The sequence below is a fragment of the Mesoplodon densirostris genome, chromosome 7 (genome assembly GCF_025265405.1).
Source record: "Mesoplodon densirostris isolate mMesDen1 chromosome 7, mMesDen1 primary haplotype, whole genome shotgun sequence".
Lineage (NCBI taxonomy): Eukaryota > Metazoa > Chordata > Mammalia > Artiodactyla > Ziphiidae > Mesoplodon > Mesoplodon densirostris.
Genome location: NC_082667.1, coordinates 61,090,421 through 61,117,722, shown reverse-complemented (window position 1 = coordinate 61,117,722; position 27,302 = coordinate 61,090,421). Strand labels below are relative to the sequence as shown.

The 27,302-nt window shown below is 55.8% G+C and overlaps 3 protein-coding genes across 15 annotated transcripts in view; 2 read left to right on the top strand and 1 right to left on the bottom strand.

Annotated features, from left to right (window-relative positions):
* RNF121 (ring finger protein 121) overlaps positions 1–9,337 on the top strand; it is an 88,318-nt gene extending 78,981 nt beyond the window's left edge. For all 3 annotated transcript variants that reach the window (XM_060105560.1, XM_060105562.1, XM_060105563.1), the window contains 3 exons: positions 5,528–5,661; positions 6,299–6,400; positions 7,967–9,337. In XM_060105560.1, coding sequence (XP_059961543.1) covers positions 5,528–5,661; positions 6,299–6,400; positions 7,967–8,087 — 357 coding nt within the window. In that variant the 3' untranslated portion in view covers positions 8,088–9,337. The remainder of the gene's footprint in view (positions 1–5,527; positions 5,662–6,298; positions 6,401–7,966) is intronic.
* An 89-nt stretch (positions 9,338–9,426) lies between these two features.
* IL18BP (interleukin 18 binding protein) lies at positions 9,427–13,733 on the top strand. The gene is made up of 5 exons (XM_060105569.1): positions 9,427–11,662; positions 12,038–12,244; positions 12,873–12,996; positions 13,080–13,227; positions 13,461–13,733. Exons 1-5 carry the CDS (start codon positions 11,641–11,643, stop codon positions 13,536–13,538), a joined length of 579 nt encoding a protein of 192 aa, XP_059961552.1. The 5' UTR covers positions 9,427–11,640; the 3' UTR covers positions 13,539–13,733.
* Positions 13,734–14,108: 375 nt separating this feature from the next.
* Positions 14,109–27,302, bottom strand: part of NUMA1 (nuclear mitotic apparatus protein 1) — a 74,160-nt gene continuing 60,966 nt past the window's right edge. For 7 of the 11 annotated variants that reach the window (XM_060105552.1, XM_060105551.1, XM_060105549.1 and 4 more), the window contains 13 exons: positions 23,897–27,295; positions 23,387–23,428; positions 21,831–21,899; positions 20,367–20,477; positions 20,064–20,282; positions 19,788–19,945; positions 18,265–18,511; positions 17,169–17,397; positions 16,368–16,537; positions 15,848–16,024; positions 15,575–15,691; positions 15,191–15,460; positions 14,109–14,852 (listed from right to left, as the gene is read on the bottom strand). In XM_060105552.1, coding sequence (XP_059961535.1) covers positions 14,841–14,852; positions 15,191–15,460; positions 15,575–15,691; positions 15,848–16,024; positions 16,368–16,537; positions 17,169–17,397; positions 18,265–18,511; positions 19,788–19,945; positions 20,064–20,282; positions 20,367–20,477; positions 21,831–21,899; positions 23,387–23,428; positions 23,897–27,295 — 5,220 coding nt within the window. In that variant the 3' untranslated portion in view covers positions 14,109–14,840. The remainder of the gene's footprint in view (positions 14,853–15,190; positions 15,461–15,574; positions 15,692–15,847; positions 16,025–16,367; positions 16,538–17,168; positions 17,398–18,264; positions 18,512–19,787; positions 19,946–20,063; positions 20,283–20,366; positions 20,478–21,830; positions 21,900–23,386; positions 23,429–23,896; positions 27,296–27,302) is intronic. The other 4 variants (XM_060105556.1, XM_060105559.1, XM_060105557.1 and 1 more) reach the window with 4 other exon arrangements.

Here is a 27,302-nt window from a genome sequence, read left to right as displayed (position 1 = left end):
TGATATGGAATCTCCTCCACTATAATCCTGGAAATGGGTATTTTATTCAGTTTTTCAACAGGTATTTCTGAAATCATCTACTTGAACTGACTGGGAGCCAGCTCAGCCTTGCCACCAGCCCTCTCTGGCCTCAAGTGAGGCTTTCCTCCTTGGGCATTAGTCTCCTTACTAGTCGAGGGGGTGGCCCAGAAGAGCCCACTAGGCTTTCATGGCACACATTTCCTGTGATGGTCAGTGGTGTGGATTAGAACTCATACATCCTGAGCACCTACTACATGCAAGCTCCTGTGCTGGGGTTTTGTGTGTTTTCTCAGTGTGTCTTCCTAATACCGTGTGAGGCCGGGGGTAGTGTTCCTGTCCTGCAAAGGAGAAATCTGACTCTGTTCATCTGAAGAGCTTACTCTCCCACTTTGAGTAAAACCTGTTTCAAGACTCCTCCACTCTCAAACCTCTCACACCCCTGCCTTCTGTCCCTTCATCCTCTGCAGATGACCTCGCCTCCTGTTTACCTGAGCAACTAGAAACCAAACAGGAATCCCCACAATTCCTGACACCGTGTCTACAGATCTGCTCCTGTTTGCACCCATCTTCTCCTTCCCTCCAGTAACAGTGGAATAAGTGTCCTTTCTCCCATCAGAGGCCAGCCCTACCTGTGCTCTGGATTCCACACCTCCTGCCTGCTCAGGGACCCGATATGCTGTTGACTTCCTTTCTCACCCATGACTTCACCTTCTCCCTCTACTGGGCTCTTCCCATTAACCTTCTAAGTGTTCTTTTTCAAAAATATCCTTTTTTTGACCCACCTTCACTTCTAGCTACTGAGCCATTTCCTGTCAACGCACAGCTAAACTTGTAGGAAGTTCCTGTTTCCTTTTTTATCACCTTTCACTTACCCTTGGCCCATTCTAACTGGCCTCGGCTCATGCCCTTCTTCTGAAGTGACTCTTACTCAGGTCACCGGTGACTCTGTGTCACTCATTCTGGTGGATTGATTCTGATCTCAGCAGTCATCAGCACAGTTGACTCAACACTGCTTCCTTCTTAAAAAGGTTTTCCCCCCTTGGATTTTGTGACATTACACTGTCCTGGTTTTCTTTCTGTCTCTCTGGTATTTTCTGTCTCCTCTGCTAACTTTCCATCCCCTTAAATGTTATTGTTCCTCTGAGCTCAAGGCTAAACCATCTTCTCTGCTCTTCGCCTAGGTATTTCCCTTTTCTTCTTCCACGGCTTCCAGATCTCTAATCCAAAACTCTCTTCTGAACTCCAGACCTTTACTATTCAACTGTCTCTGGTATCAACAGCCTGTCCACTTCTCTCAATTTTTACTTTCATCAACTTAGCCCAAGACATCACCTTAGCACAGGCCCCCATACAGCACTTAAAGAATTGTAACTGTCTCTTAGCTGGTCTCTCTGAATCCATTTTGGCCTCATCTCCAATCCATTTTTCACACAGAAGACAGAGTGCTCTTTTTTTTTTTTTTTTTTTTTTTTGCGGTACGCGGGCCTCTCACTGTTGTGGCCTCTCCCGTTGCGGAGCACAGGCTCCGGACGCACAGGCTCAGTGGCCATGGTTCACGGGCCCAGCCGCTCCGTGACATGTGGGATCTTCCTGGACCGGGGCACGAACCCATGTCCCCTGCATGGGCAGGCGGACCCCCAACCACTGCGCCACCAGGGAGGCCCAATACTTATTTTTTTAATGTCAGTCTCCCCTAGCTGTAGGTTTTATGAGGACAGAGGCCAGGTCTGTGTTTTTCCAGCATTCTAGCCCAAGGACCCAGTCCAGTGGCTGGTACTTAGTAGGTGCCCAATATATTCTGATGGAAGGAAAGAAGAGTTTGGGTGGCTTGCTCAAGGTCATCAAGATAGTAAGTGACAGAGGATGGAAATGTGGTGTGTCTAATCCTGACAAATTATGTGGCCCCTTGAGCCCTTTCCACACTGAGGCATCAGGCTCTTGAGGTTAAACTGAAATCTGCCTCCCTGTACTTTACCCTACTCAGCCTCAGTGCCTCCTGATACAGTCTCTGTGTGTTCTGCAAACCGCAGGGTTGCTGGGCCCTTCCTGACTTGACAGGCTTACCTGATAACTTTGTTGAAACTTTGTGGGATTTGACCCTGCTGGCATGTTGCCACATTAGCTTGCGGGGAGAACTCCAGAAGCTAGGGGCCTAATAGACATTTTCCTGGGCGTCCCTCCTACTCTCATTACCTCATCCAAGTTATCTTGCATCCTGTATCCCTTGCCCCAGTGTCTTGGGGCAGAACTCAGGGATGATTTGAGATAAAGCTTTTCCTCAGAGCTCTCACCCATCTCCTGAGTTGAGGCATTCCCACTTATTCCACTGCCAACGCTGTGGGCCAGAGTGAGTGGCCATGTTCCTGTGCCGCATGATTGTGCAGGGACTCAGTGCCAGAGCTGGACCCAGACTTCTTGGCCTCTTTTCTCTCTGTTCAGTTGATGTGCCCAGAAATTCTAAGCCAGGCATATTTCAAAGCCATAAGCCTCTTGAGTGCTGGAGAAGTGTTTCTCAGAGGTCCCCTCAACACTAACATTCAGATTCCAGCTTTGGAGAGTTGCAGTTAGTGGGCTCCCACAGGTTTGGCTCTGCCCTAACTCTTGCTTATCCTTTTGCACTCTCGATAAACATATCAGAACCTTTTGAATTACTGGCCCTCAGTGAGCTAAGTAGCTGATCTTTCTGCAGCATTCAGCAGTTGTTAATGGACATCTTGGGTAGAACTTGGGTTAGGAGTCGGAGGGGCTGGGTTCTCGTCACAGCTAGTTTCTTTCCTTTCTGGGCTTTGGTTTCCCCAGGGACGGGGCTGCTCTGGTGTTCTGTGATAGTAACGAGCTCACCTTGAGCCATTTCAGACAGTTTTGTAAGACAGTGAGGTGGGGGTGAAGGCAGGAAGCTCTCTATTCATGGATTCTTGGGGTGGTGTGGCTCTACCTTCTACGCTTGAGGACTCTTGGGAGTCAAGAGAGACCATTTCTTATAAGGGAAGCTTGGAGTCAGAGATGTCCCCATGTTGAGCAGAGGTTCTGGCAGGTGTAGCTGTGTCTGATCTGGCTGTCACCATCCTCCCTACTCCCTATCCCAATACCTGTATGCCCACCCCTCCTCCACTGCTATCCCTCACCCAGCTTCAGGGCTGTGGGTTTTTCAGAAGACCGTTGCTTGGAAATAAAAAACAGAGCAAACTCAGGTTAAGAAAATACAAAAAGGCTAAGTATAATCTATTTCCCTTAGAGGTACAGATAAAATTGTAAATAATAAATTCAGAATCCTTTCTAAAAATTCGTTTTACAGTTTTGAAAGATGTGAAAGTTCTGGAGATTAGCTGCACAGCAATGTGAATATACTTATTAACATTACCAAACTGTATATTTTAAAATAGTTAAGATAGTAAATTCTGTGTTATGTGTGTTTTACCATAATTTTTAGGACAGTGCAAAGAAAAAAAAAACAATAGGTCTTAGACTATATCAACAAATAAAATTCAAATCTTTTCTCCTTGGGGTGAAGGGGAAATGCTCTGTAGCTATTTAACAATAAACCACAAGGAAAGTATGCAAAATTTGGCATTTCTTTTTGGAGCATGGAATTGGTTATCCATTGTGATTAACCATGGTAATACATCATCTTTCAAAGTATGGGCATACCTCGTTTTATTGTGCTTTCCTTTATTGCACTTCGCAGATAATTGTGTTTGTTTTGTTTTGTTTACAAATTGAGGGTTTGTGTCAGCCCTGCATCAAGCAAGTCTATCAGCACCATTTTCCAACAGCATTTGCTCACTTTGTGTCTCTGTGTCACATTTTGGTGATTCTTAAAATATTTCGAACTTTTTCATTATTATTATATTTGTTATGGTGACCTGTGATCTTTGATGTTATTATTGTAATTGGTTTTTTAGACATAATGCTGTTGCACACTTAATAGACTACAGTAAGTATAAACATAACGTTTAAATACACTGGGAAACCAAAAAATCTACGTGACTTGCTTTATTGTGGTGTTCTGGAACTGAGCCCTCAATATCTCTGAGGTTTGCCTGTAATATATGTTCATTAAGGAAAATTTGAGTACAGAAAAATAGGCAAAAGAAAAAAAATCACCTATAATCCTACTACCAAGACATCACTGGTGTGAATATTCTCATACATTTCCTTCTGATCTTTTGATAGATTTGGATTGTCTTTACATATATATGTACCAATAATACTGTGCCTCCAATTTTGTCCCCTGCTTTTGACACTCAGTGTTATATCTCAAGCTTCAGTTGACCCACCACCTCTCTAGTCCCTTGAGTATAATTTATTGAGGCATTCTTCTCTTGTTGGTCATTTATGGTTATTTCCATTTCTTTGTTTGTTTTTGTTTTTTTACTATTTTTTAAATAAAATATATGTAATGTAAAATTCACCATTTTAGCCATCCTTAAGTGTACTGTCTACCTCCAAAATTTTTCATCACTCCAAACAGAGACTGTGCCCATTAAGCAGTAACTCCCCATTTCTTCCTACCACTGCTGGTTACCTCTAATCTGTTTTCTGTCTATGAATTTGCCTATTGTAGATATTTTATATAAATGGAATCATATACAATGTTTATCCTTTTGTGTCTGACTTATTTTACTTAGTGTAATATTTCCAAGGTGCCTGCACATTGTAGCATGTATCAGAACTTCATTACTCTTATGACTGAGTAACATTTCATTGGAGGGATAGACCCCATTTTGTTTATCCATGCTTCTGTTTCCGGACACTTGGGTTGTTTACACCTTTTGGCTATTTGTGAATAATGCTGCTGTGAACAGTGGTATACAAGTGTGTGGTTAGTCTCTGTTTTTATTCTTCAGGAGCATGTACCTAAGAATGGAATTGCTGTGTCATATGGTAATTCCACATTTAACTTTATGAGGGATTGCCAAACTCTTTGCTTCTTTAATTATAAATAACACTTAAATGAGTATCTGTATGCATGAAGCTTTTTTGATATTTTTACTCCTTTAAATTCCTTAAGGTGAAATTACTGGGTTAAATGGTGCGACAGTTTGGGACATCGTGCCAAACGCTGTCCAAAAGGGTTGAACCTCTTTTGCTGCTGCCACAAGTGTCTGGGAATGCCCTTGTCACCAAACCAGCGTTGCACCAGATGTTTCACTGTTTTGAATCTTGGAGAACAGATGTTGCCCATCTCTGATGGAACCATAATCTGGCTGCACAGTGGCTTCGCTGATGTAGCTCCCAGTCACCAGCCCTGAGCCCTTCTTTTTCCCATTCTCCTTGTCCCTGATGCCGACCCTCCCAGTCTTGAGGTCCTATCAGATCTGACTTCCTTTCACCCATCTGCCCAGCAAAGATGAGGGCGATGTGGTGTATGAGATATTCTCTAGCTCTGGGGACTCCCCCTACCATGTCGCCTCCTCTACAGAAGACCTAAGGCCTCTGTGGCACCTTCCTACTTTGGCTGATTCTCACGTGTTTTCTGTCTTTTCCTCCTGCTCTTCTCTCCCAGTTCTACAGTGAGTCGGGCATGCCCACCAAACACCTCTCGGACAGTGTGTGTGCCGTGTGTGGGCAGCAGATCTTTGTGGATGTCAGTGAAGAGGGCATCATCGAGAACACGTATAGGCTGTCTTGCAATCACGTGTATCCTGCCTGGAGCTCCTGGGCCACGTCTCTCTTGCCACGTGCACACTCCAGTCAGGGAGGGAAGGGGGTGGTCATGACCCTGGGCATGCTGTCCAGACCTTTGAGGGTAGGGGAGTCACAAGAAGCAGACATTTGGGTGATGTCCTCTGCTAGGGAAGCCGACCCCCAGGAGTAGAAACGGCTGCCTCCTTTGCTCCTTCTCACAGACGGGAGCCACTCTTACATGTAGCCTGGCTGGATCAGAAAGGAGCCGGCAGCTGCACTAGCTGCCCCGAGACTGGGTCAGTCACAGGGGAGGAACATCCTCTAACTGGCTCCTGCAGTTTCAGAATCAAATCCGCCTAAGTAGCACTTGTGACATTTACCACGTCCTTACTCAGCTCCCATTCTGTGCCATGTGTTATCTCCGTTTTGCCCCATAACAGCCCTGTAAGGCAGAGTTCATTATCCTCACTTCACATATGACGAAGCAGGGTCAGAGAGAAGGGACTTGCCCAAGATTATACAACTGATAAGAGGTGAAACCAGGATTTGAACCTTCCTCCAGAGCTAGGGCCTGGGCACCTTGAAGACTGGCATGGGGTTGGAGTGCCATCCTGGCCGCCCACCATTTCCCTTGACCAGTGGTGCTCAGATTCCACGAGTTCTGCATCCGCGGCTGGTGCATTGTGGGAAAGAAGCAGACGTGTCCCTACTGCAAAGAGAAGGTAGACCTCAAGAGGATGTTCAGCAACCCGTATCCTTTGTTTGGGTTCTTTTTGGGAGTGGGCAGTGGTAAGAAAGTAGTGGCCTGCATCCGGGTGGGTCTTGGGGCCCTCCCTCCTGCCCCCAGCCTGGCTGCTGCCCACCAGTCCATGAGGCTTGTGGTCTCGGGAGGTGGGTGGGATGTGGGGCAGGACCAGTAGCTCAGCTTCTCCTCTTGGTTCAGAATTCCTCAAGGGTAAATCGGTGGTGATAGCAGCTACCATTTACTGCTCGCTTACTATGTGCCTGGCACTGTGCTAAGTGCTTTACTCGTATTAGCTCACTTGATTCTCTAGAGCTTTATGACCTGGGTAATATTATCCTCATTTTACCAGTGAAACAGTTTAAAGATTGAATAATTTGTTCAAGGTGATATAACTAATGGGTTGTGCCTTACCTGTAACAGGGCTGGAGACCAGCTCTGTGCCTGTGCAGGGCCTGCAAGGTACAGGGATGGTGGGGGCCCCTGTCCCCATCCACCTGAACACAGGACCTGTGCTCCTCTGAGCTGCCCCTCCCTACCTGACCAGCCCTCCCCACTTTGTCTTCAGCCTCCGCTTCCTCCCCGCAGCCTGTCCGTCGGAAAGTGCCCAGCCACTTCTTCGGCCACCCCCCCCAACCCCGCATTTCCTCTGGGATCCAGGGACTTCTCCCAGCTGCCGTTCCTCTCTGCGCCAGGGTTCCCTGTCCCCTGGACACTAGCTGGGCCGTGCGGGGCCACTGTGTTCCCCTTTAAGGTTCCTTGCTTGGTTCTTCCAGGGTCTAGTTCAGGAACAGTTTAGTAACTCCATGGTCAAGCTGAGGGTTGGGGCTTCCCTTAGCTCTCAGGACTGGGCCCGGCTGTGCTTTCTGATGCCTTCAGAGGGATTCCCCATAGTCTCATGAGGTTCAACCTGTGCTTTCCCTGGAGCTGCTTTCCCAGGCTCCCTCTCCATGTCTTGCCCGGCAGTTAGCTGTAAAGTGAAAGGAAGGGACTTATCTCCAGGGGCCGCTTGACCTCAGTAGGGCCTGGTGCTCGGTGCCCTTGGGTGGGGGTTCCTTAGAGCCTTTGCCTGGGGTTATCCCCTGTGACCAGCCTCTTGCTCTGCCCCCTGATGCCTCTGTCCCGAGACTCAATCCCTTCCTTGACCTAGCAAACCTCCCATTTTGGACATTGCAAGAACCTTTGGGTTACCTTATCCCACTCCCCACCTCCCTGATGCCATCATCACCCATAATCTACAGCAGTCTCGGGCACACTGGCGGTCCAATCTTAGAAGGTTATGCGGAGCCCTGTCTGCATGTTGGTCCTGGAGAGCCTAGTTTCACCCCTCCACCCTCTCCTGCATCTGTCCTATCTTCTGCACTGGTTCCCTCTGCCCTCCTGCCCCCATTCTCTGGGTTTAGCCCTGCATTCTAACATGAGGGGCTGGGTGGGGCTTTCTAGAAAGCAGCTTCCTTTCTCTGTAGGCCCATTTCTGTGGATCATCTGGAAGGTGTAGGCAGACCCTCTCACCCATCCCCTAGACCAACCTTAGCAACTCGAACACGTAACCTCTTTTCTTTGACGCAGTGACAGCTGGGAGAGGCCTCATGTCATGTACGGGCAACTGCTGGACTGGCTTCGATACTTGGTAGCCTGGCAGCCTGTCATCATTGGCCTGGTGCAAGGCATCAACTATATCCTGGGCCTGGAATAGTCAGGAAGAAGAGCATCCACCCACCATGGACCTCAGGGCACTCTCCTCCCTGCCCTCCAAGACCTCCTGGGTGGGAAAGACTCAAAGGGGCACTCGGGCCACTCAGGACCCCTCCGGCTGTGTCCGGGCTGGGGAGGGATATGATGGAGAGCCAGCAGGTGGGGCTGTCAGCAGTGGGGGGCTTTTTAAAAGAAAACTATTTTGATGAATATATTTAAAAACCTTTTTTATTGTGGAGCATAGGAATTGCCCCGATTCCTCCAGGCCTCAGCCTCCCTGCTTGAGCGGGCAGTAGCAGAGCCACAACACTTCTGGTGTGAAGGAGCCGTCTCTTCTCTGGCTGAGAGCCCCAGCCCGCCTCCCCTTCCTTCCGTATGTGGGGCTTGAGCCTGGTACACTCAGTGTGGAAGAGCCAGGGAGCTCCGGCAGTGCCACTGATGAGCACTGAGGGGTGAGGTGTCCTCTGTCCCCCCTGGCTAAGGCCACAGGTGGGCGTTGTCTGACTCCGTTTTCCCCATTGGGGGCCGTAGGCTGGTGGAGAGAAGTGGAACCTTGTCATAACTTTTGCAGCAAGGGAAGCTCTAGGACCTCGGAATTCACCGGGGATTTGTGTGGGAGTGACCAGAGCTGTAGCAGCTTGGGGAACCTGCCCCTAAGTGGGGCTGTACTCAGCCAAGAACAGAGACCATCTATACATAGTTGGGCCACAGGGGTTACTGCTGGCAGTGGTGATTGAGGGCCACTTGTGCAAGCTGATCCTCTGCCCAGAAGTGGTGACACATGCTGAAGGCCACTGCCACATCACTTCCTTCCCTGAAAGCCGGAGTGAGTGAGTGTGTGTGTGTGCGTGCGTGTGTGCGTGCGTGCGCGCGCACGCGGTAAAAGAACTATGACAGATGTGAGACTTCTTGCTGTGGTCAGACATTGTTCCCTTGAAGCTGCCAGGGGATTCCCAGCCCAAGGAATATCCTCATGTCAGCCTTGTCATCCATGAGCCCTGCCTGGGCCTGGCAACACAAGTGGTGAGGTGGGTGGGAAGAGGGTCAGGCCCAGGTAAGTATGGGTTCTGAAAAGGGGTTCCAGGTAGGCCCCAGCTCTGGTCCTAGGAGTTTTGAAGGAAGTGGGAGGGCAAACGTGGGCCTTCCGTGCTGGGCTCCTAGGGAATATGGCCCTTCAAGTGCAGTAAGAACCAAGCAGGATCTTGTCATCCATTCTGAATAAAGCTCCGTGAGCTGGGTTGGAAAGCTGAACATCCATCTTGCTTTTCTTCTTCCCACCTCTTTCCCTGCAGTCCCCGTGGGTGCCTGGCCCTTGCTGCCTCTTGCTCTTCCCAATTGAGAGCCGGGGCCTGGGGGTGGTTGGCCCTGCCCAACATCCCTGAGCAAGGTGGAATGCCGGGCTTTCGTCCTGTAGCAGAAGGTGCCCTGCACCATCGCTGGGTGACTGTCCTCACCACCTGAGGTCAGTGCCCTGCCACCACCTCCCCTCTCGCGGGTCACTCTCAGCTTTGGCTTCTCTTACCCGGCTGTGGCTTCCGAGGTCCCCATGCCAGTGGGCTCATCCTCAGAGAGTGGGATGGTGACAGGGAGTATCCTTTCACTTTTGTCCCCCCTACCCCTGCATCAGGCTCATGTGAGAACTGAGGCCAGGCTGTCCAAGGCTGTCTCTTCATACTTCAACAGTCCTGAGTCCCATGACCTCCCAGCAGCCCGACTCTGGCCTTGGTTACACTCACAGGTAGAGTCCTGCCTCCTCTCCCTCGCATCCCCACCCCCTTCCCCAAAGGACTGTGTCTCTGGAGTCCTGGGCAGCTTTGCCTCCTGAGCTAACTGCTGGAGACACTGGTGTTCCTAGGGAGGAGTTTCTCTGCATCTAACAGCACAGAAGCTCCTGGGGCAGGCGGTGGGGGAGGAACTGAGGAGATGAAAATGTCAGCTAGAGCCCTGGAGAAGAGGAGTTGACTTCTAGTCTCCACGTCTAATTGGGAATGAGTCCGGTTTTTATACACACACGTGCACACACATACGACACACACACAAGACCCTTGGGACTGCAGCAGTGTTCTGACACGTCTTCCAAACCTAATTCCACCTCCTGGCCTCCCTGGCTCTGTCCCCAGCATCCCATCCTCCTGATCCCAGACACTTAGGTCTGGTCCTTCACAGTTGCTCGAGCCAGTGCTGGGTATGCGCCCTCTTACCCTGGGAAGCACCCTCTCCTCCCCTTAGGTCCAGCACTCCAGCTTGTGTTCCAGGTGCTCGGCTTGTCTGAGAGGTTCCTGCCCACAAGGCCTGGAGGCGCTCTCAGTGTAGCTCCCATGGTGTGGCTCACGTGGGGCCAGACACAGCTGAGCTGAGCTGTGGAGCTCCAAAAAGGGGGGGGGTTCTGGAAAGGAGGGTTTTTCAGGGCTTCCTGCGAGCCAGGTAGGGGGAATCTAGACTTCCTGGTGAACTTAGATCTGTAGCTCTGGCCAAGGGGCTGGGAGGACAGAAGTGAGAAGGATTCATGGGAGTGATGGGTGGTTGTTGGGTTGCTGGTTGGAGGGAGGTGGGGAGCCTGAGAAAGGCCAGGATGTGGATGGGCTGGTGTGACATGGAGTCTGAAATGGTCAGAGTGATCCAGCTTGGGGTCTCCAGTGACTAGGAGAGTTGTCCCTTTGAATATGGTGTGGCTATGAAGGAAGAAGCAGGAGGCCTGTTCATGTAGAAGAGCAAAGGTGGACACCAAAGTCCTGACCGTTGGCTGGGATGGAAGAATTCATGTGTGAGAGACTCTTTGTTGGTTCATGCCCTGTGTGCCCCTGGGAGGGTGGGCCTGAGGAAGGTTAAAGACCCCCCAGGCTGATACCATCTGGAGAGCGGGGGGCCTGGGAGTTAGCAAGAAGGTTCCTGGCCACTGTGAACTCCGGCTCAGGAAGAGGCGCAGTGTGCAGGAACCGTAAGGACTGGGCTCAGCCTGCTGTCACGTATGTGTGCCTTCTCTTGGTAGCCAGAGCCTGCTCTAGAATCCCTGGTTAAATAAAAGTGAAAGTGCAGTGCTTTCCCAGAAGGATTTCACTATATATCCTGCCCTTCCCAGAACCAGCTCTGGCAGTGGAGAGAACTTTACCTCCCTTTGTGACTAGGTAAGTCCCTGGTCCTCTTTGGGCCTCAGTTTCCATGCCTGTAATGAAGGGGTTAGATTGGACTAGTAACCAGTATAATGTTGATGGTAATAAGAGCTAGGGTGGGGATCCCCTGGCTTTGTTTCTAGGGGCTGGAAGAGCTCTAGCCTATGCCCGATGCCAGTCCTCCAGGAGTTGTCAGTTGGGACAGGTGGACAGGACAGAGTAAATAGCAGTGCCTGGCAGCCCACTGAAAAATCAGAGGTAGGGAGGGGCTGTGGAGTCCACAGGAAGAAGGCCACACGTATGTCTGGGATCTAAGCAAGCCACTCAGAAGACGTGGGAGAAGCAGTTTTTCACCATCTCCTCCCCCGCCTCCCCCAGAGAGGAGGAAGTTGTCACAGATATATAGATCCAGGCGCGCCAGCTCCTGACGCACGCATCACGACCATGAGACAGAACTGGATTCCAGGTGGGACCTGGGGCTGTGCACGTGCGGGTGGAGGGGCGGGGTGCAGCCTGAGACCAGAGTGGAGCCATGTGGCTGGCCCTGAGCCTCACCCCCAGGTGGGCTCCCCTCAGCTGCTGTGCTGTTGCTTTCGGCCTCTGCCCGGATGCTGTGGCTCTGGCTCCATTCCAAGGTCTCCCTGTGCTCCATTCAAAAAGGGCCAAGAGGTGGGGCTTGAGGGGTTCTTCTGCCTCTCCCGTTCCCTGGGCAGAGCCCAAGAATCTCTGCCAGACTTACATCATGGCAGCAACTCCCTCTCTAGCCAAGATCCGAGCTAGGATGCCGGGCAATCCCCGGAGGTCAGACAGCTGCTGACCTCTGTGGCTGTCCTTTCTTCAGACCCCAGCCCTCTTTGGGCCCTGCTCCTCTGTGCCCACATCGTCTCCCACTTGGCCAGAGCCACACCTGTGCCTCAGGCCACTACAGCTGCCACTGCCTCAGCTGGGATCGCAAAGGACACCTGCCCCTCCCAGCCCCCAGCGCTCCCGACAGCTAAGCAGTGCCCAGCATTGGAGGTGACCTGGCCGGAAGTGGAAGTCTCACTGAGTAAGGAGCCATTCTGATGGGAGCCCAGGAGGGCACGGAGGCACCAAGGGTGGGGTTGGCTTCTGAGCACCTGTCCCCCAACCTTCTGTCATGTAGCCCACCACCAACCAGATTAGCTTGGCTGAGCACTGACTTCCTCTCCCCACCGGCATCGCCAGTGTGGCACAGGGCTCAGCTCACAGCTCCCAAGATTGCTCCCTGTCAAAGGGGACGGAGAGGATTCAGACAGAAGGAACAGTCAGCAGACTCCCAGAGCCTTGACTGCAGTGGCTGCACGCCCAGCCCCTCCTCCCAGAGCCCACTTGCCCTCTGGCCTCCTCAGAGGAGTGGTGGCCTACTGGTGCTGTCTCCTCGGCCAGGGCTCCTCGAGTCACTGGAGCCGGTGCTAGAAAGGGTAATTCTGAAGGAGAAAGCTCAGGAGTCAAGGACCTAGACCAAGGACCCGTCCCCAAATTCCTCTCACTCAGCCGGGGTCCCCTGGTAGATGACCTCACTTCCCCTTAACAGACTCTCCACTCCGGGTTCCTGAGTCATGGCAGCTGGGAAGCTGGGCAGGGTGGGCAGGCCACAGCGTGGCAGAGGGGAGAGTCTGCTGTACAGACAGGTTAACAGCCACACGTGTCCCTAGATGGAACGCTGACCTTGTCCTGTACCGCCTGCAGCCGCTTCTCCCACTTCAGCATCCTTTACTGGCTGGGCAACAGCTCCTTCATCGAGCACCTCCCGGGCCGGCTGCGGGAGGGCAGCATCAGGTGAGGGGCGCGGCGATGAGGCCGGTGGGAGGGAGGCCTCCTCCTACGGTCCTCTCATGGCCTTTCCTTCTCTTCTGCTCCAGGCGGGAGCACAGGGGCATGAGGACCCAGCTTTGGAGGGCCTTGGTGCTGGAGGAGCTGAGCCCCGCCCTGCGAGACACCAACTTCTCCTGTGTTTTCTCGGATCCTGGGCAGACTGCCCAGCGTCACCTCGTCCTGGCCCAGCTCTGGGTGAGGAACCCGAGGGAGGGACTCCCAGGGACGGGAGGAGCTCTGCTCTGGCGTGGGGAGGAAAGGCTGGGCTCTGTCTACAGCAGCCTCCAGCTAATGCCCCCCAATTCCCCGAGCCTGAGGCAGAAACTAAAAGGAACAGGATTCAAGCAGGGGAGGCAAGGCCTGGAGGAAAGTGACAAGGGATGTCCCTCCCACCTTGGCCCTGATCCTTGTTTGCTTCACTCCCCCAGGCTGGGCTGAAGACAGGCGTGCCCTCCGACACAAGAAGCCCCGTCCTCCAGCAAGTCCCCTCAGCCTCACCATCCTGATAATGAACCCCAAGCTCCAAAGCCTGGTTGAAATGCCACCTCTTCATTGAGGTCTACACGCTCTCAGCCCAGGCCACATTCTGCATCGACTTAATGTAGTTGTTTCCTTTAATGGACTGTCCCGGGGAAGGTATGCGGGGAGAGGCTGCTTCTGACCCATAGCTGTATCTCTGTCACCCCAGCAAGACCTACGATGGGTGCTCATAAATGATCTTCAGTGGTGGCGTACTGATGTCTGCCCAGTCATTTATCCTTTAGGCCATCATTCTACTCACAGAACGTGGCCTGTCTGAGGAGGGAGTGTGGGAAGAGGAGAGAGGATGCCACTCAGAAGCTAAAGACAAAACCAGATTCAGGGGACACAGGCCATCAGAAGAGGCCGGCCCATAATGCTCCTCAGGAGCAGAGGCCAGAAGTGGAGTGTGGGAAGATCCTGTGGCCTGAGAAAGGCCAGGAGAAGGGATTTGAGAGAAGGTATGTGGGTCTGGAGTCTCCACAGGGACAAAGGTACGCTGCTCTAAAAAGCCCAAGTTTCCCTGCTTTTCCCACAGAGATCAAGGCATCTCAGCATTCAAGGGAGAAAAATAGACTTTATTTACAAGTAATAACATTTAGAAAAAAATCCATCCCTGGCCCTTAAAAACCTTCCCATCACTCCAAATCCCACCCCAGTGAAATCTGGGGAAGGAAGGGGATGAGCTGCCACTGAAGGCTGCCCCCCCGCCCCGTCCCCCACTGAGGCACAGGGCCCATTTCTCCTGGAAAAGAGCATCCTTTGGGCCACTGTGCCCTTGGGTGGATGGGAGCACGTGGGGGTGGGGCACTCCCACTAGGTCAATGCCCAGTCCTGGACTTGTCCTGGACTTCAAAAGCAAGGGCCCTTGCTCAGCCCAGCCACCAGGAGCAGCAGGGACCAGGGCCTGCTCCTCCAATGGTCGGTCCCTTCTAGATCCAGAGGCTGAGAGGAGGACTGACTGGGCCCAGGGACCCAGCCACTCAAAGCCAGCCCCAAATCTGGTTGTGATGGTGCTGGAGAAGTGACTGCTCTAAGAAAACATCAGGAGGCGAGGCAGGGAGAGGACCCAGACTATCCAGGCTCCGGGCCAACTCTTGAGGACACACCTGTTCACCTGGTGAAGGTCCGGGTACCAGGCCGGGGTGTGGGCAGGCGTCACTGTCTATAGGGGTTTGGCCACTGTTGGCCTGGGAGCTGAGAGAAGGCACTGAAAGGGACAGAACGAGAAGGACCAGGCGAGGGCAGCATCCAGGACACAGGTGGGGCCACTCACTGGTACCGGCTCTTTAGTGCTTTGCCTGGAAGAGAGAGAGAGACAGTCACTCAGTGGAGGAGACTCGGCGCCAGGCTGCACCAGCAGGCTGGGGAAACCCCCCTGCCCCCGCCCACACCCAGACAAGGGTCCCCTCCTTGGTGTGGCCCTGGACCCATCTACCTTCAGGTTACCAGTGGCTCTGGCTGTGCCTGAGCAGCTCTGGGTGCTCTCGGGAGAAATGGAGGCGTGTCCTCTCCTCGGTAAGGAGCAGCTAACCAGGCCGGGAGCACCTGCTCTCAGCCCCCGCCCTCCGGCGGCCTAGCTCCGCCCTGCCTGGAAGCAGCCCCTGGGGTGTTGGGCGGGGAGTGCCCATGCTCCTACCGGGTTCCTAAGAGCTGAACCCTCTCCCTTCCCTGTCAGTGCCTCCACCTTGCCCTTGGCCCGAGGGGTGGCAGTGGCAGCGGCGATGGCGGCGGCAGTGGCGGCACTGGCTGTGGTGGTGGCGATGCGAGGAGAGCGGCGGGTCCCACTGCGGGGGTTGGGGGAGGCCTTGGGTGGGGCTTTCTTCGAGGCTGCCCTCCGCAGAAGGCTATTCCCGAGCTTCTTGGGTGTGTTGAGGATGCTGAAGGCCATCGACTGGCGGCGGTCAGCCTGTAGGGGGGGGGCTGTCAAACTGGGGGCGCCACTGGCCTCCCAGGCCAACCTGCTGCTCCAGGGCTCTGCCAGCAAGGCCCCTCCAGGGTCTCCCTTCAGCCCCTGACTAACCTGTTTAACAACAGCTGGAGCTGCTTTCTTCTGGGCCTCGGTAGTGCTCTGTCTGCGCCCTTCATGTCGGTCCCGGGGAGTCATGGGGCGTGGGAAACAGGTGGTGGCCTTCTTAGACTATGGGGAAGAGGACAGTTAAGCTGACAGCTCAAGAGGACAAGTGGACCGTGTCCAGCCAGCACCCATCCCCCTTCTGAGCCGGGAACCTCCCCGCTAATCAACTTTGCGAACATGGTGGCTGCTGGAAAAGACATGGGAGCCGACGTCACCCACCTCGGGGGTGCCAGGACCCTGGTGGGGCTCTAAGGAGACCCGTTTGCGCTGCTGCCGGGTGGTGATGCCAGCGCCCTCAGCTATCTGGGCTGGCTGCATGCTGGCTCGGCGCAGGGTCTCCCGGGGGTCACCAGTTTTTATCTCCTCATCTGTGATGGTAGGCAGGCTCAGGGAAGGCTGCGTGGGGTAGAAAAAGTGGTCGGTGGAGCCAAGCTGTTTGGAGGTGGAGCAGGACCGCCCCAGAACTCTCTTCACTGGCCTAGCAGGTGGAGCAGCTAGAGCCTTCCTATTGCAAAAATCTCCCCGCCTACACCCTGCACGATGGCTGCAAAGAGCAGTCCCAAGAGACCTCTCCAAGCTCCTGCCCACCCACAGGACTTTTACCCCTGAGCTCCCTCCCTGCCAGCTATTTGACTGGAAGCAGGTCACCCTCCTCGGCAGGCCAGGGCACTGGGGTGGGATGACGAGGAAGAGGTGAGCCAACAGGGGCAGGTCCATGGCAGGGGACCCCAGAGCTCACCCTGGACTCCAGGGGGTAGCAGGTCTTTAAGTGCGGGGGGCACACTCGATTGCGCTGCTGCAACTCTGCAATGCGGTTCCAATCATCCAGCTGCTCAGGCTCATCCTGGCAAGTGCCCATGTAGAAGCTGTTCCTGCCTGTGGAGGGCGAGGAAATTGGAGCAAGTGGGGCTGGAAGGCGAGGAGGAGAGGGTGGAGGTAGCATCCCGCCAGCCTTTGCTGCCACCACTCCCATCCACCTAGCCCTTGAACTTCAAGCCTAGCACCCCCGAGTCCTGCTCTGCTCAGTGCTGCCGATACAGCCTCGGGGCTCACAGACCATCTCTACCCTGGAGACTGGCTCACTGCTTCCTCCCTGGGGTCATATGCAGAGGCTGTGACACCGAGAGAAACTAATGGGGGGCCAGGAATGGACACCCAGAGTGGTCCCTGAAGAGCCGCCAAAAAGAATCTGAGCGTAGCTCCCAGGCCAGTCTGGCCTCTCTGGCAGCCCCTTCCCACCTGAGAAGGGGCCTGGAGGACTCCTGACAGCAGCTGGGCAGCACTCTTGTGCTGGGAATCCCAGGCCCGTCGTGTGTTTCTGGTTTATAGCCTGGCTGAGAATGACATCAGTGTTATTGCCCAGCACAGCCCCTTGATGAACAACAGGCAAGGCCCTCAGGCTGCAGGGAGGAGAGGCAGGTGAGGTGCTGGGCGGCAGCCAGGAAGGCAGCCTTGGGTTTTTAAAAGCTTGTCCCTTCCTTGTGCCAGGATCTGCTTCCAGTCTAATCTTTGGGTGTGTTAAGTCCCACAGTCCCCTCACCTGGAGGGGCCCCGCTGGACACCCCAGCCTGGGAGCGGCGAGCGGAGCTGCGAGTGGTGGGCCGGTAGCCAGGCAGGCTTAGCAGAGCCGAGTTGCCGTCGTCGGGAGAGCCCAGGCGGGCTAGAGACTGGGTGGAGGAGGCAGCTCTCGGGCCGGCCTGGGAAGCAGGGGCAGACTGCGTGCTATAGAAGGAGGAGTTGGCGCTGTCTGGCTCCTCCACATCTAGCTTCTGGAAGAGAGGATGCACCTGTTGTAGTAGGGATGGGGGCCCTGACACCCCATCAAGAAGCCGCCTGTTCCCCTTCCCAAAGCGCCTCAGACCCCACGGCTGCACATATCCACGCTGCTTTGCATGGGGTCCTTAGCTGCACTTCTGCAAGAAATGGGCCTTGTTGCCAGAATCCCACACAAGGTGCTGAGGCTGTCAAGACTCTTTTCTGTCCGTTTTTCCATTGAGTCTATTAACAATGCTTTGAGGGAGGGAAGGCAGAGTGCATCAGACCATTTTAGAAGTGAGGTGCAAAGGAATGAAGTGACTGGCCCAAAGGGCACAGAGCAAGGAAGCGGCAGAGCTGGGGCTGGAACCCACGTCTCCTGAGCTTGTCGGGCTCATCCCACAGTGTCCTTCCGCCCAAGCGTGCCAGGGACCTGACCATCTTTCAGAACTTCTCCAGCTTCTCCCCACCAGAGGTGCTCCCTTCCTCTCCTCCCCAACCTCCTAGTGCTATGGAAACAGGGACCAGAGCCCCCAGCCAGGCAGGCAGCCCACTGGGCAACCACAACGCATCTCGGCTACCCAGGGGTGTGCAGGGAGGCACGGGCTGGACTGCAACTTCTCCACATTGTCTCCCTTGAGCTGCACAGGGTCACTGCTGTACACGGAGAGGACGGCAGCCTTAGAGCAGTGGACAGGCAGCCAAGTCCAGCCCTGCCCCTTTCTACAAGAGGCCTAAGCAAGTCACCGCCCTTAAGCTTTCCCATCTGTGGGTATGGACTGGTCAGCCCTGCCGGCTTCTTGAGGCTGTTTTGAGGACCCGATGGAAAATGCCCTTGAGAGGAAGCAAGCATTGCTGCCCTGCACTTGCAGCAGCCTGACCTTGGTCATGGTGATGTTGATGATTTGCGTGGTGCGCCGACGAGAGGAGCGGGTGTTCCGGCCTGAGTCCAGGAAGACATCCCCCAGGGAGTCCAGGCTGCTCTCCAGCGGGGGCTTACCCCGAGCAGGGATGGGGGTGAAGTAAAGACTCTCCAGGGATTCTACCTTGGGGGGCAGACGCTGGGAGATGGGCGAGGCTGGCTCTCCAGGGATGCTGGTGCCCTCTGGCTGGGTACGAGGCAACTTGCTGTGGGGAAAACATCTGCTGAGGTGCCATTCCTGGGGCTACAAGGCATTTTGTCCATCCCTTTGCTCCAAAGCGACCAAGTCCTACATTTATTATTACAAGAAGACCAGGTCAAGCACCCCACCCTCTCTGATTTCTCAGAGGTATCAAGGAGAGTCCTTGACCTTGGCCTTCCATCCGTTCTCCATCCCTGGTGAGCCTATACACTCCATGGCTCTCTGAACTCAATACTGGCAATTCCCAAACCCTGCTCCCCAGACCCATATATCCACAGCCCCAGACCTCCCCCATGGATTCCACAACAAACATGTCCCAAACCAAGTCCGTTGTCTGTTCCTCCTCCTGTATCTCCTATTTCAGCAAGTAGGAGCTGAGAGGGGCAGCCTCCACCCAAGCCCCCAGCCACGAACACAGGCACAGTCCTACCTCTTCCCTCTCCGGCCAAACCCAATCGGTGAGTCTCCTGAGAGCTCTCCTAACCACACCGTACTCCACTCTCACGCCCCTCCCTGCCTGCCTCGTCCCCTCTGGCCTAGACTTACAACAGCCTCTGAGAGACACAGAGTGGAGACAAGCAAGGACTCGAGCCAGGCTGCCCAGGTTCAAGCCTAGCCCTGCCACTGTGGCACCTTGGGCAAGTGACTGCCCCTCTGCCCCAGTTCCATCTGTGAAAGGAGATAATCATAGACTCTTCCTCAGAGTTGTTAAGGGATAAATGAATTAATACTTTTCAGGTGTTTATGACAGTGTCTGACACACAGTGTTTAACATTTCTAAAAACACATTTATTGTTTTTATTGAAGTCTCAGTTTTGCCCTATCAGGACAGGCTTTCTAAGATGCAAACCTGACCATGTGCTCCTCAACACATGTGCTCACCCCCCACTCAGTGGGGAGTCCAGCTGCTCCTCCGGGACTTGGGCCCGAGCCCTTGCAACTTCATGTTCCAGCCCATCCAGGCTCTTTCTCGGCCTCTGCTCTCACCACTCTCCGTCCATCAGACACACCCCTACGGCTTCTTTCAAGACTCAGAGCAGGAGTGACAGCCTCCATGAAGCCTTTTCTGACCACTCATTTTTATTTACTCCCACTGTGCTATATACAAACATCTGGCCTAATGCCTCTAATACTTTCTTCATTCTTCTCTAAGAATAAGCTTCCAGAGGGCAAAGGGTTCATGTCTTATTTATCTCACAGCCCCAGTGCCCAGGATACAGCCTGATAAACAGTGGGCGCTCAATGGACAACAGACGGAGGGAGGAAGGGTGCCTCCTGACCTGGTGATAGTGAGTGGGGTCCCCTCCTCGCAGCTCAGATCCAGACTGTCAATGCTCAAGTCCAGCTGAGGCTTAGCCTGGGGCTCCCGGCTCTTTAAGGCGTCAGTCGCCACCTGGAACTTGCCCAGGTCCCGAAGCTGCTGGTCAGCATGGGCAACCTGGGAAGGAGAGGGCCGAGGGAGAGTGAAGGGAGGCCTAAGCAGGGGTGGCTGAGGTGAGGAGGGCCCGGGGCCCGGTATGACCGAGGGGAGGGCGTCAGTGCAGCCAGAGCCCTACCTGGGCCTCCAGGCTGCGCACCTGGGCGGTGAGGTGACGGCAGGTCTGCTCGGCCTCCCTGGTCTTCAGCCCGGCCTGCTGCAGCTCCCGGCCCAGCCGATCCGCTTCAGCCCGCAGCTCCTTGTTCTCTGTCTGCAGCTGCTCCAGGCCCCGCAGCTGCTCCTGCAGCTCTTGGTTCTGCTGCTTCTTGGCATCATAATGAGTCTTGGCCTTCTCCATCTGGGTGGGCGGAAGGGCAGGTGGGTTGGTGGGGCTGGAGTGGGGTGGGGCAGGAGGGCAGGTGGGCAGGACCAGGCTCCTCACCTGCAGCTTGTAGTGCTCAGCCGCCTGCTCCTTCTGGCTCAGCTGGGCCTGCAGCTCATTCAGCTGGGCCTGGAGGCGCTGGGCCTCTTGCTGGCTCTCACCTCCCTGGGCCTGGAAAGCACGAGAAAGGCTGATCAGGGCTGCTGGTCTGTTTGCTCCACCCTAATCCACAGCCTCCTGGGCTCCATGGATGTTTTCAGACTCCTGCCTATCCTCTCAGGACACACAAAAAGACCTTTTACCCCCTCCCAACTCCAGCCTAGCAAAACACCACACACCCCTCGAAGTGCACCTTCTAGAGGAGCTTTTCCTGTCCAGCTAATGCCATTTCTGGAAGAGTTCTGGCAGCCTGCCTTTGCTTCTTTGAGACCAGGCACAAACCATCTCACTCTCTCTCCATGAGTACAGTCTCCCCGAGGAGGAAGGGCACGGATCCCCAGGGAACACCAGGGTGCAGAGCATGGAGCTAGGCACACACCATGTGTGCTCTCTGAGGACACGTGAACTCATTTCTCCTCAAAACCCCTCTAGGAACTAACTATCTCCACTTCAGAGATGAAGAAACTAAGCTCAGAGCTTGAAAGCAAAGTGACCAGGGTCACAGTAACTCAACAGCAGAGTAAGACTTGAACCTGGTCCACCTGATTCCAGAGCCTGTGTGGGCTCCTTTACGATGCCAGCACCGCCTCCTATCCAGACCACAGACTCCTGGGGAGCAGGGCCTGTGGCGCATTCTCTGTCCGCCTACACCACCAGCAAATACTACTTCTGGAGCAGGCACTGGACAGGGCCATCCAGCCTTACCTCTCCACATCTCCCAGCACCAGGAAGGCCCCTAAGAAGGGTGTAATAAGCATCTGTTTATCACGTAATTGTGACATGGTGTGGAGCTGGGGAAACAAAGCTCTGAGCTCCCACCAACTCCTGTGACCCTCCCAGGGCCAATGGTGCCGAATTCCTTTGCCCCTAACTAAAAGCTGTGACGCCTAGAGCTGCAAAAAAGCAAATATTAAACCAAAGAAGGTGACATCGCTGAAAGCATTAAGAATATTAAATTGCATTGTAATATTAAACGTTACTGATGCTCCTCCCCGAGATTTAGCAGTGCAACCCAATTAAACTTTCTGCAGTGATGGAAATGTTCTGATTTGCCCTGTCCGGTACGGCAGCCACTAGCCACACATGGCTACTGAGCAGTGGAACTGTGGCTAGCGCAACTGAGAAACTGAATTTTTAATTTAATTTCAATTTAAATAACCACACATGGCTAGTGGCTACTGTAGCAGACAGTGAAGGTCTGGGGGTTGGGAGCCACTCTGGTCTTCCCTCGAGAGCTCCCAGAGGCACAGGCAGGGCTCCTGAGGCTGCCAGGCCCCAGGGTGCCCCAACCCAGGGGCTTAGCACCTTCCCTCCCCGCTCAACCTGAGGCCAGCAGAGGGCAGGCCCATCCCCCAGCTGTCCCACCTTCAGCTTCTGCTGCTGCACCTTGCTGGCTTGGTCATGGTCAGCTAGCTTCTTACTCAGTTCTTCCACCTGGGGCAGGAAGGGAAAAGGAGAAGACAAGACTCAGGAGGCCTTCCCCTGGATGTCCAGACAAATTACGGGGTTTTCCCCAGACCAGTCCCCAGTGTTCCTGGAAGAAGAAACTCGGGCCCTTTCTCTGGCCTCTAATTAGGGAACGGCCTGCTGCCCAGGCTGGTCAGCAGGACGGGAGTGACGTGACCCAACTCAAGTGCTGCCAGAGCCACCTGCCTGTGCTCGCCTCCAACCCCCGCCTGCAGAGACAGAGACAGCAGAGCCGACTCGGGAGCTGACACCCCACCAAGCCCTACTGCCGCGGCCGCTCGCAGCCCCAACCTCCCCGGGCGGGACAGGACGAGGGGACCCAGTCTACCACTCCAGCAGACGTGCTCAATGAATATACATCCCCCCTCCTCCCAGAAACGGCCAGAGCAAAAGCCAGATGCTCGGACCTCTTCCCAATATCCACAAGCCGTTAGGGTTGGCGCTGGCGGTGCGGCTGCTGTGATTAGCACTGGGGGTCAGGCTGCTGGAAGAGGAGAGCAGGGGCAGCACACGTACTCCAAGCCCACCCCACTCCCACAGAGAGGAAGAGCGAAGGGAGGGAGGGGACGAGAGGGAGCATAACAGCCACAAACACTCCTGGCTCCCCCAGGCATTCCAGGAGCTCAAGCGTGATCAGCAAAGGCGAGAGGCAAGGGCTCCATTGCTAACTGTTTGCTATTCAGTTTGACCTCCCCCATCATCTCAGGCTCCTCGGAGGAGGTGATGGGAGGAGAGAAGGGCCAACTCTTCAGCAGGCCCGAGGTGACAGGGTAGGAGGGGTGGTGGAAAGGGTGCTCCCACTAAATACCAGTTCGATAGCTTTGACGTCTAGGGCAGCAGAGATCCTTGTGAGGGCGCGGCAGCCAGACCTCACCTCCTCTGACTTGTGGGAGCCCCTCCTGCTCCTCTCAACCTTGGCCTTCCTGCTCCCAGACATCTCTATTCCATGCTCGGGGTTAAAACCCCAGAGGGTGATGGGCAGGCATCCTGAGCTCACAACCCCCCTCACCTGTGGGGACCTCCTGCACATCATCTTTCTGGTTTCTGTGGGAAAGAAGGGGCCTGTGTTAAACAAGGCCCATGGGCATCCTGTGAGTCCCCACAGTTGAGTACCCAAACTCGGAGCAGGACTTGGAGGTTTGGGAATCCCAAGAGCAGTCTGTCGCTGGATCTGCTATGGGAAAGATGAAGCCTACCCTACCCCTCATCCCTGACAAGCGATGAAAGCACAGAAAAGTGGAGAGGCCGACCTGGGATGGGTGGGATGAGGCCTGAGAGAGGGCCTTGCACACCGCACTCCGGGGCGGCCTGGGCCTGGGTTCCATGGCTTGACCCTGCCCCCTTCACAAACAGTTCACAACAGGCGCCAGCGGAGGCAAGCTGCAGCCGCCGTCATGCACCGAGACCAGTCACCGCTTAAGCAGCCAGCATTTAGCGAGGACCTCAGGCATCACCTGCTTAGTTTGCTCTCTCTGAAATAACTCTAGCTGCTCCACCTGTGCGTGGGGAGGGGCAACGGAGACAGCATGAGATGGGGCCGAAGAGGCACTGGCCCTGGTGCCAGGCTGACCTCACCGAGGCTCTAATCTTCCCCCCATGGAACTAGACGTCTGAACATTTTTGTAAATGCTAGCTCGGCTCATTCTAGTCGCCGGTGGCTCTCGGGGCCTCCACTGCAAGCGCGCCTCCTCACGACACTGTGCCTCAGTGGGCTGATGGCCTTTGCAGCCTGACTCTCCAGGGACAGAGGCTTCGGAGAAGAGGCTATTGGTATTTTCTGTAGGCCAACGAGGGGGCAACAGACTTGAACTCTACCAGTCACCTCTCTTCCTCTGCCACCCAGTGAGTGTGGGGAGACAAGACACTCTAATCATGCGGGAGCCGGAGGCCCAGGAATGCAGAGGGACAGTGTCCCCCTCCCGCAGGTCTGCTCTCTGGGGGCATGCTTGAGCTGGGTGCCTCACCTGGGCAGTGAGTTTCTGCCTCTCCTCCTGGAAACGCTGCCTCTCCTCCAGGACCTTGACCTTGGCACCCTCGTACTTGGCAGTCATCACCTCCAGCTCCCGGGCAGTACTCTGTGCCTCCCGCTGCATCTCGGCCAGACGGGTCTCAGCCTCAGCACGCACAGCTGCCAGCTCTTGGCCGTACTTCTCCCGGGCCTGGTCCAGCTCCACTTCCAGAAACTGCCGGCCGAGGTTGGCCCGCTCTCCCAGCCCCCGGTTCTCCTCCGCCAGCAGGCCGTGAGCCTTCTTCAGCATGCTCAGCTGCTCTGCATAGCTGGCCTTCTCTGCCCGCAGCTGCTGGGCTGCTCGCTCCTGCTCGGCCACCTTCTGCCGCAGGGGCACCAGCTCCCCGAGCTCGCGCTGGGCCCGCAGCAGCTCCGCCCGCAGCCCACCAGCTGCCTGCTTGCTCTGCTCCAGCTCCTCTCGATGGCGTTTCTCAGTGGCTGCCTGCTCAGCCTGCAGCTGCTGGCACAGGTGCTTAGCGGGCAGCAGCTCGCTCACCAGGGCCTGCGTGCTGGTGTGCTCAAGCTGCAGGGCAGAGAGGGCCTGCTCCTTCTGGAAGAACTTCTCCTGCCAAGCCTTCAACTCTTGGCCCAGCTCTTCCGCTCGCTCTGCCTGCGAGGCCAGCTCCTGCCTCAGGCTCTCAGAAGCCACCCGCTGCTTCTCCGCCTCCTCCCGGAGGGTCTGGACCTCCTCCCGCAGAGCGGAACTGCGTTCCGCGGCCCTGGCGCTGCTGCTGGCCGTCTCTGCCTGGAGCAGACGCAGCCTCTCTTCCAGCTTCTGACTCTTCTCTGACTCGGCAATAACCAGCCGCTTCAACTCCTTGCTCTCGCCTTCCTTCTCCAGCACCTGGCGATTCAGGATGGACACCTCCTCCTCCAAGCTGCTGATGAGGCTGTTTTTCCTCTCAGCCTCCTGCTGACTCCGGGCCACCTGTGCCTTCCACCCATCCTCAGCCTTGCTGTGCTCTTGGGCCTTGGCGCGGAGGGTGGCCAGCTCCCTTTGGGCTGAGGCTAAGGTGTCCTGACCGCTCCCCAGCTCCTGGGCCTTCTGCTCTAACTGGCCCCGCAAAGTCTCCAGAGCACCGGCCTGCTCCGCGTGGGAGGCGCGCTGAGCCTCGAAGCTGCGCTCCAGGCTGGAGGACTTCTCCTGATACTCGCGGACCTGCTGCTCCAGCCTGCTCACCTCTGCCCGCAGAGCCTCCAGCTCCGGGCCCGTCTGCTCCGTCTTTCCAGCAGCCTCAGACTGGGCTCCCGACTCGGAAGCGTCTTCTCGGCCGGCCGCCCCTAGAGACTGTGGGCACTCCTCCTCTTTCCTGGCCAGCTGTTCCTTCAGTCGCTCCACGGTCTGCTGAAGCTCCTTCAGCTCTGCCCCCTGGGCTGCCTCCTGCCCACGAAGCTTGGCCAGCTCCTGATCCTTCCCCTCCTTTTCCATCAGGGCGCGGGCCAGTGCCTCCTGCAAGGCGGCAAACTCCACACGCTGCTCGTTGAGGGCATTCTGCAGCCGCATCTCAAGCTCGGCCTTGGCAGCCTTCTCCAGGGCAAGGTCGGCTTGGGCCCGGCCCCGCTCCTGGGTCAGCCGCGCCACCTCCCTCTCCTGCTGCCCACGCTCCTCCTGCTGCTGCCCCTGGCTCTCCACCAGCGCAGCCCGCAGCCTCTCCAGCTCACTGCCCATTTGCTCTGCCTCACGCTCCATGGCCTGCAGTGCAGCCTGCGTGCTGCAGAACGGGCGTCCCTGATGCTCTTTCAGCCACTCCGACTCTCTGTCTCCTGCCCTGGGCGGCTCCTTGAGTAGCTCCTGGGAGGCCGTTTCATGCTGCTCACCCGCCTTGCGCACCAAGGCCTCCAGGCGGGCCACCTCCTTGCTGGTGGCAGCCATCTTCTCCTGCAGAGCAGACAGGTCGTCTGCGAGCTTCTGGGCCCTGACCTCCTTCTCCTGGACCTGCTGCAGGGCCCTGGCCAGGCTGGCGTGGAGCTGAGCAAGCTCACTCTGCTGCCGGCCGATCTGGAGCTCGCTGTGGGCCTCTATCCCTGCCACCTTCTCCTTTGCCTCCTGCAGCTCCTGGCGGGCCTTCTCGCATTCCTCCTTCAGGGTCATCAGCTGTTCCTGGAATATGGCGCCGTACTGCGCCTCCTCCTGCTGGCTGTCCTCGTACCGCTCACGCCAGGTGGCCACCTCCTTGGCAAGCTGCTCACACTCACTCTCGGCCTCGCGCTGGGAGGCTATGGCCTCAGCCAGCTCCTGCCGCAGGGCTTCCGTCTTGGCCTGATGGGCCTCCCCGAGCTGCTGTAGTCGGGCCTCCAGCCCCTTGCGCCCGGCCTTCTCTTCTTCCAGCTCCTCCTGTTCCTGCTTGTGCTGCTCCACCAGGCTCCGGGCCTCTGCCTCCAGCCTGGAGATGCATCGCTGCCGCTCTTCCAGGATGTCTGCAGCCCTGTGCTTCTCCTCTTCCAGGCTGCCCTTGGTGACCTTCAAGGACTCCTCAAGGGCCCGAACCTGCTCCTGGAGCTGGGCCTTCTCCTGGGCCACTGTTTCTCTCTCGGTTGCTTTTTGCTGCTCAGACCTCAGCTGGGCCTTCAGCTCTGCCACCTGGGCCTGCGCCTCACACCGCTCCTGATGGGCTGCCTCAACATGGGCATGGAGCTCCTCCACCTTCTGGCTCAGCTCTGCCTTCTCCCGCCGGGCCTGTGTCACCGAGGTCTGGGCACTGTCCCGGGCTTCACTAGCAGCCTGAAGCTGCTGTTGCAGGACCTCCAGCTTGGCGGCCTTCTCCTTCTCCAATGCCTCCAGCTGCTGGAGGGCCGCATCCCTCTCCCGTAAAGAGGCCTCCCGCTCCTCAGCCGCAGTGGCCAGTTGCTGGGCGTGGTCCCGCCGGGTGGCCTTCTGCTCCTCGGCGGCCTCTTCCAACTGCTGTTCCTTCTGCTTCAGGCTGCTGCTCAGCTGCTCCACCTGCTGGCGGAGGCTCTGGGAGGCCTGTTCCTGCCGCTGGAGGGTCTGCGCGAGCTGCGCCTGCTCTGTTTGGGCCTGCTGCTTTAGGCCAGCCAGTTCTTGATCCCGCTGCTGGACGGTGGCCTTGAGGGTGGTGAGCTCAGAGGTCATCGTGGCCACCTGGGCAGACAGCCGGGCCCCCTGAGCCTGAGAGGCCTGCTCCAGCTCTTCCTTGGCCTGGCCAAGGTTGGACAGGGAGCCCTGCAGCTCGGCAATCAGGCTGGCCAACTGCTGCTTTTCTTCTTCAAAGTGGCTCCGCTCAGCAAGCAGCTTGGCTTCCCGCTGGCCCAGCTCAGTCTCCAGCACCTCCACTCTGGCTTGGAGCTGGGTGTTGTCTGCAGCTAGAGTGGCTGCCTCTTGCTTGAGAGTTTCCAGCTGGTGA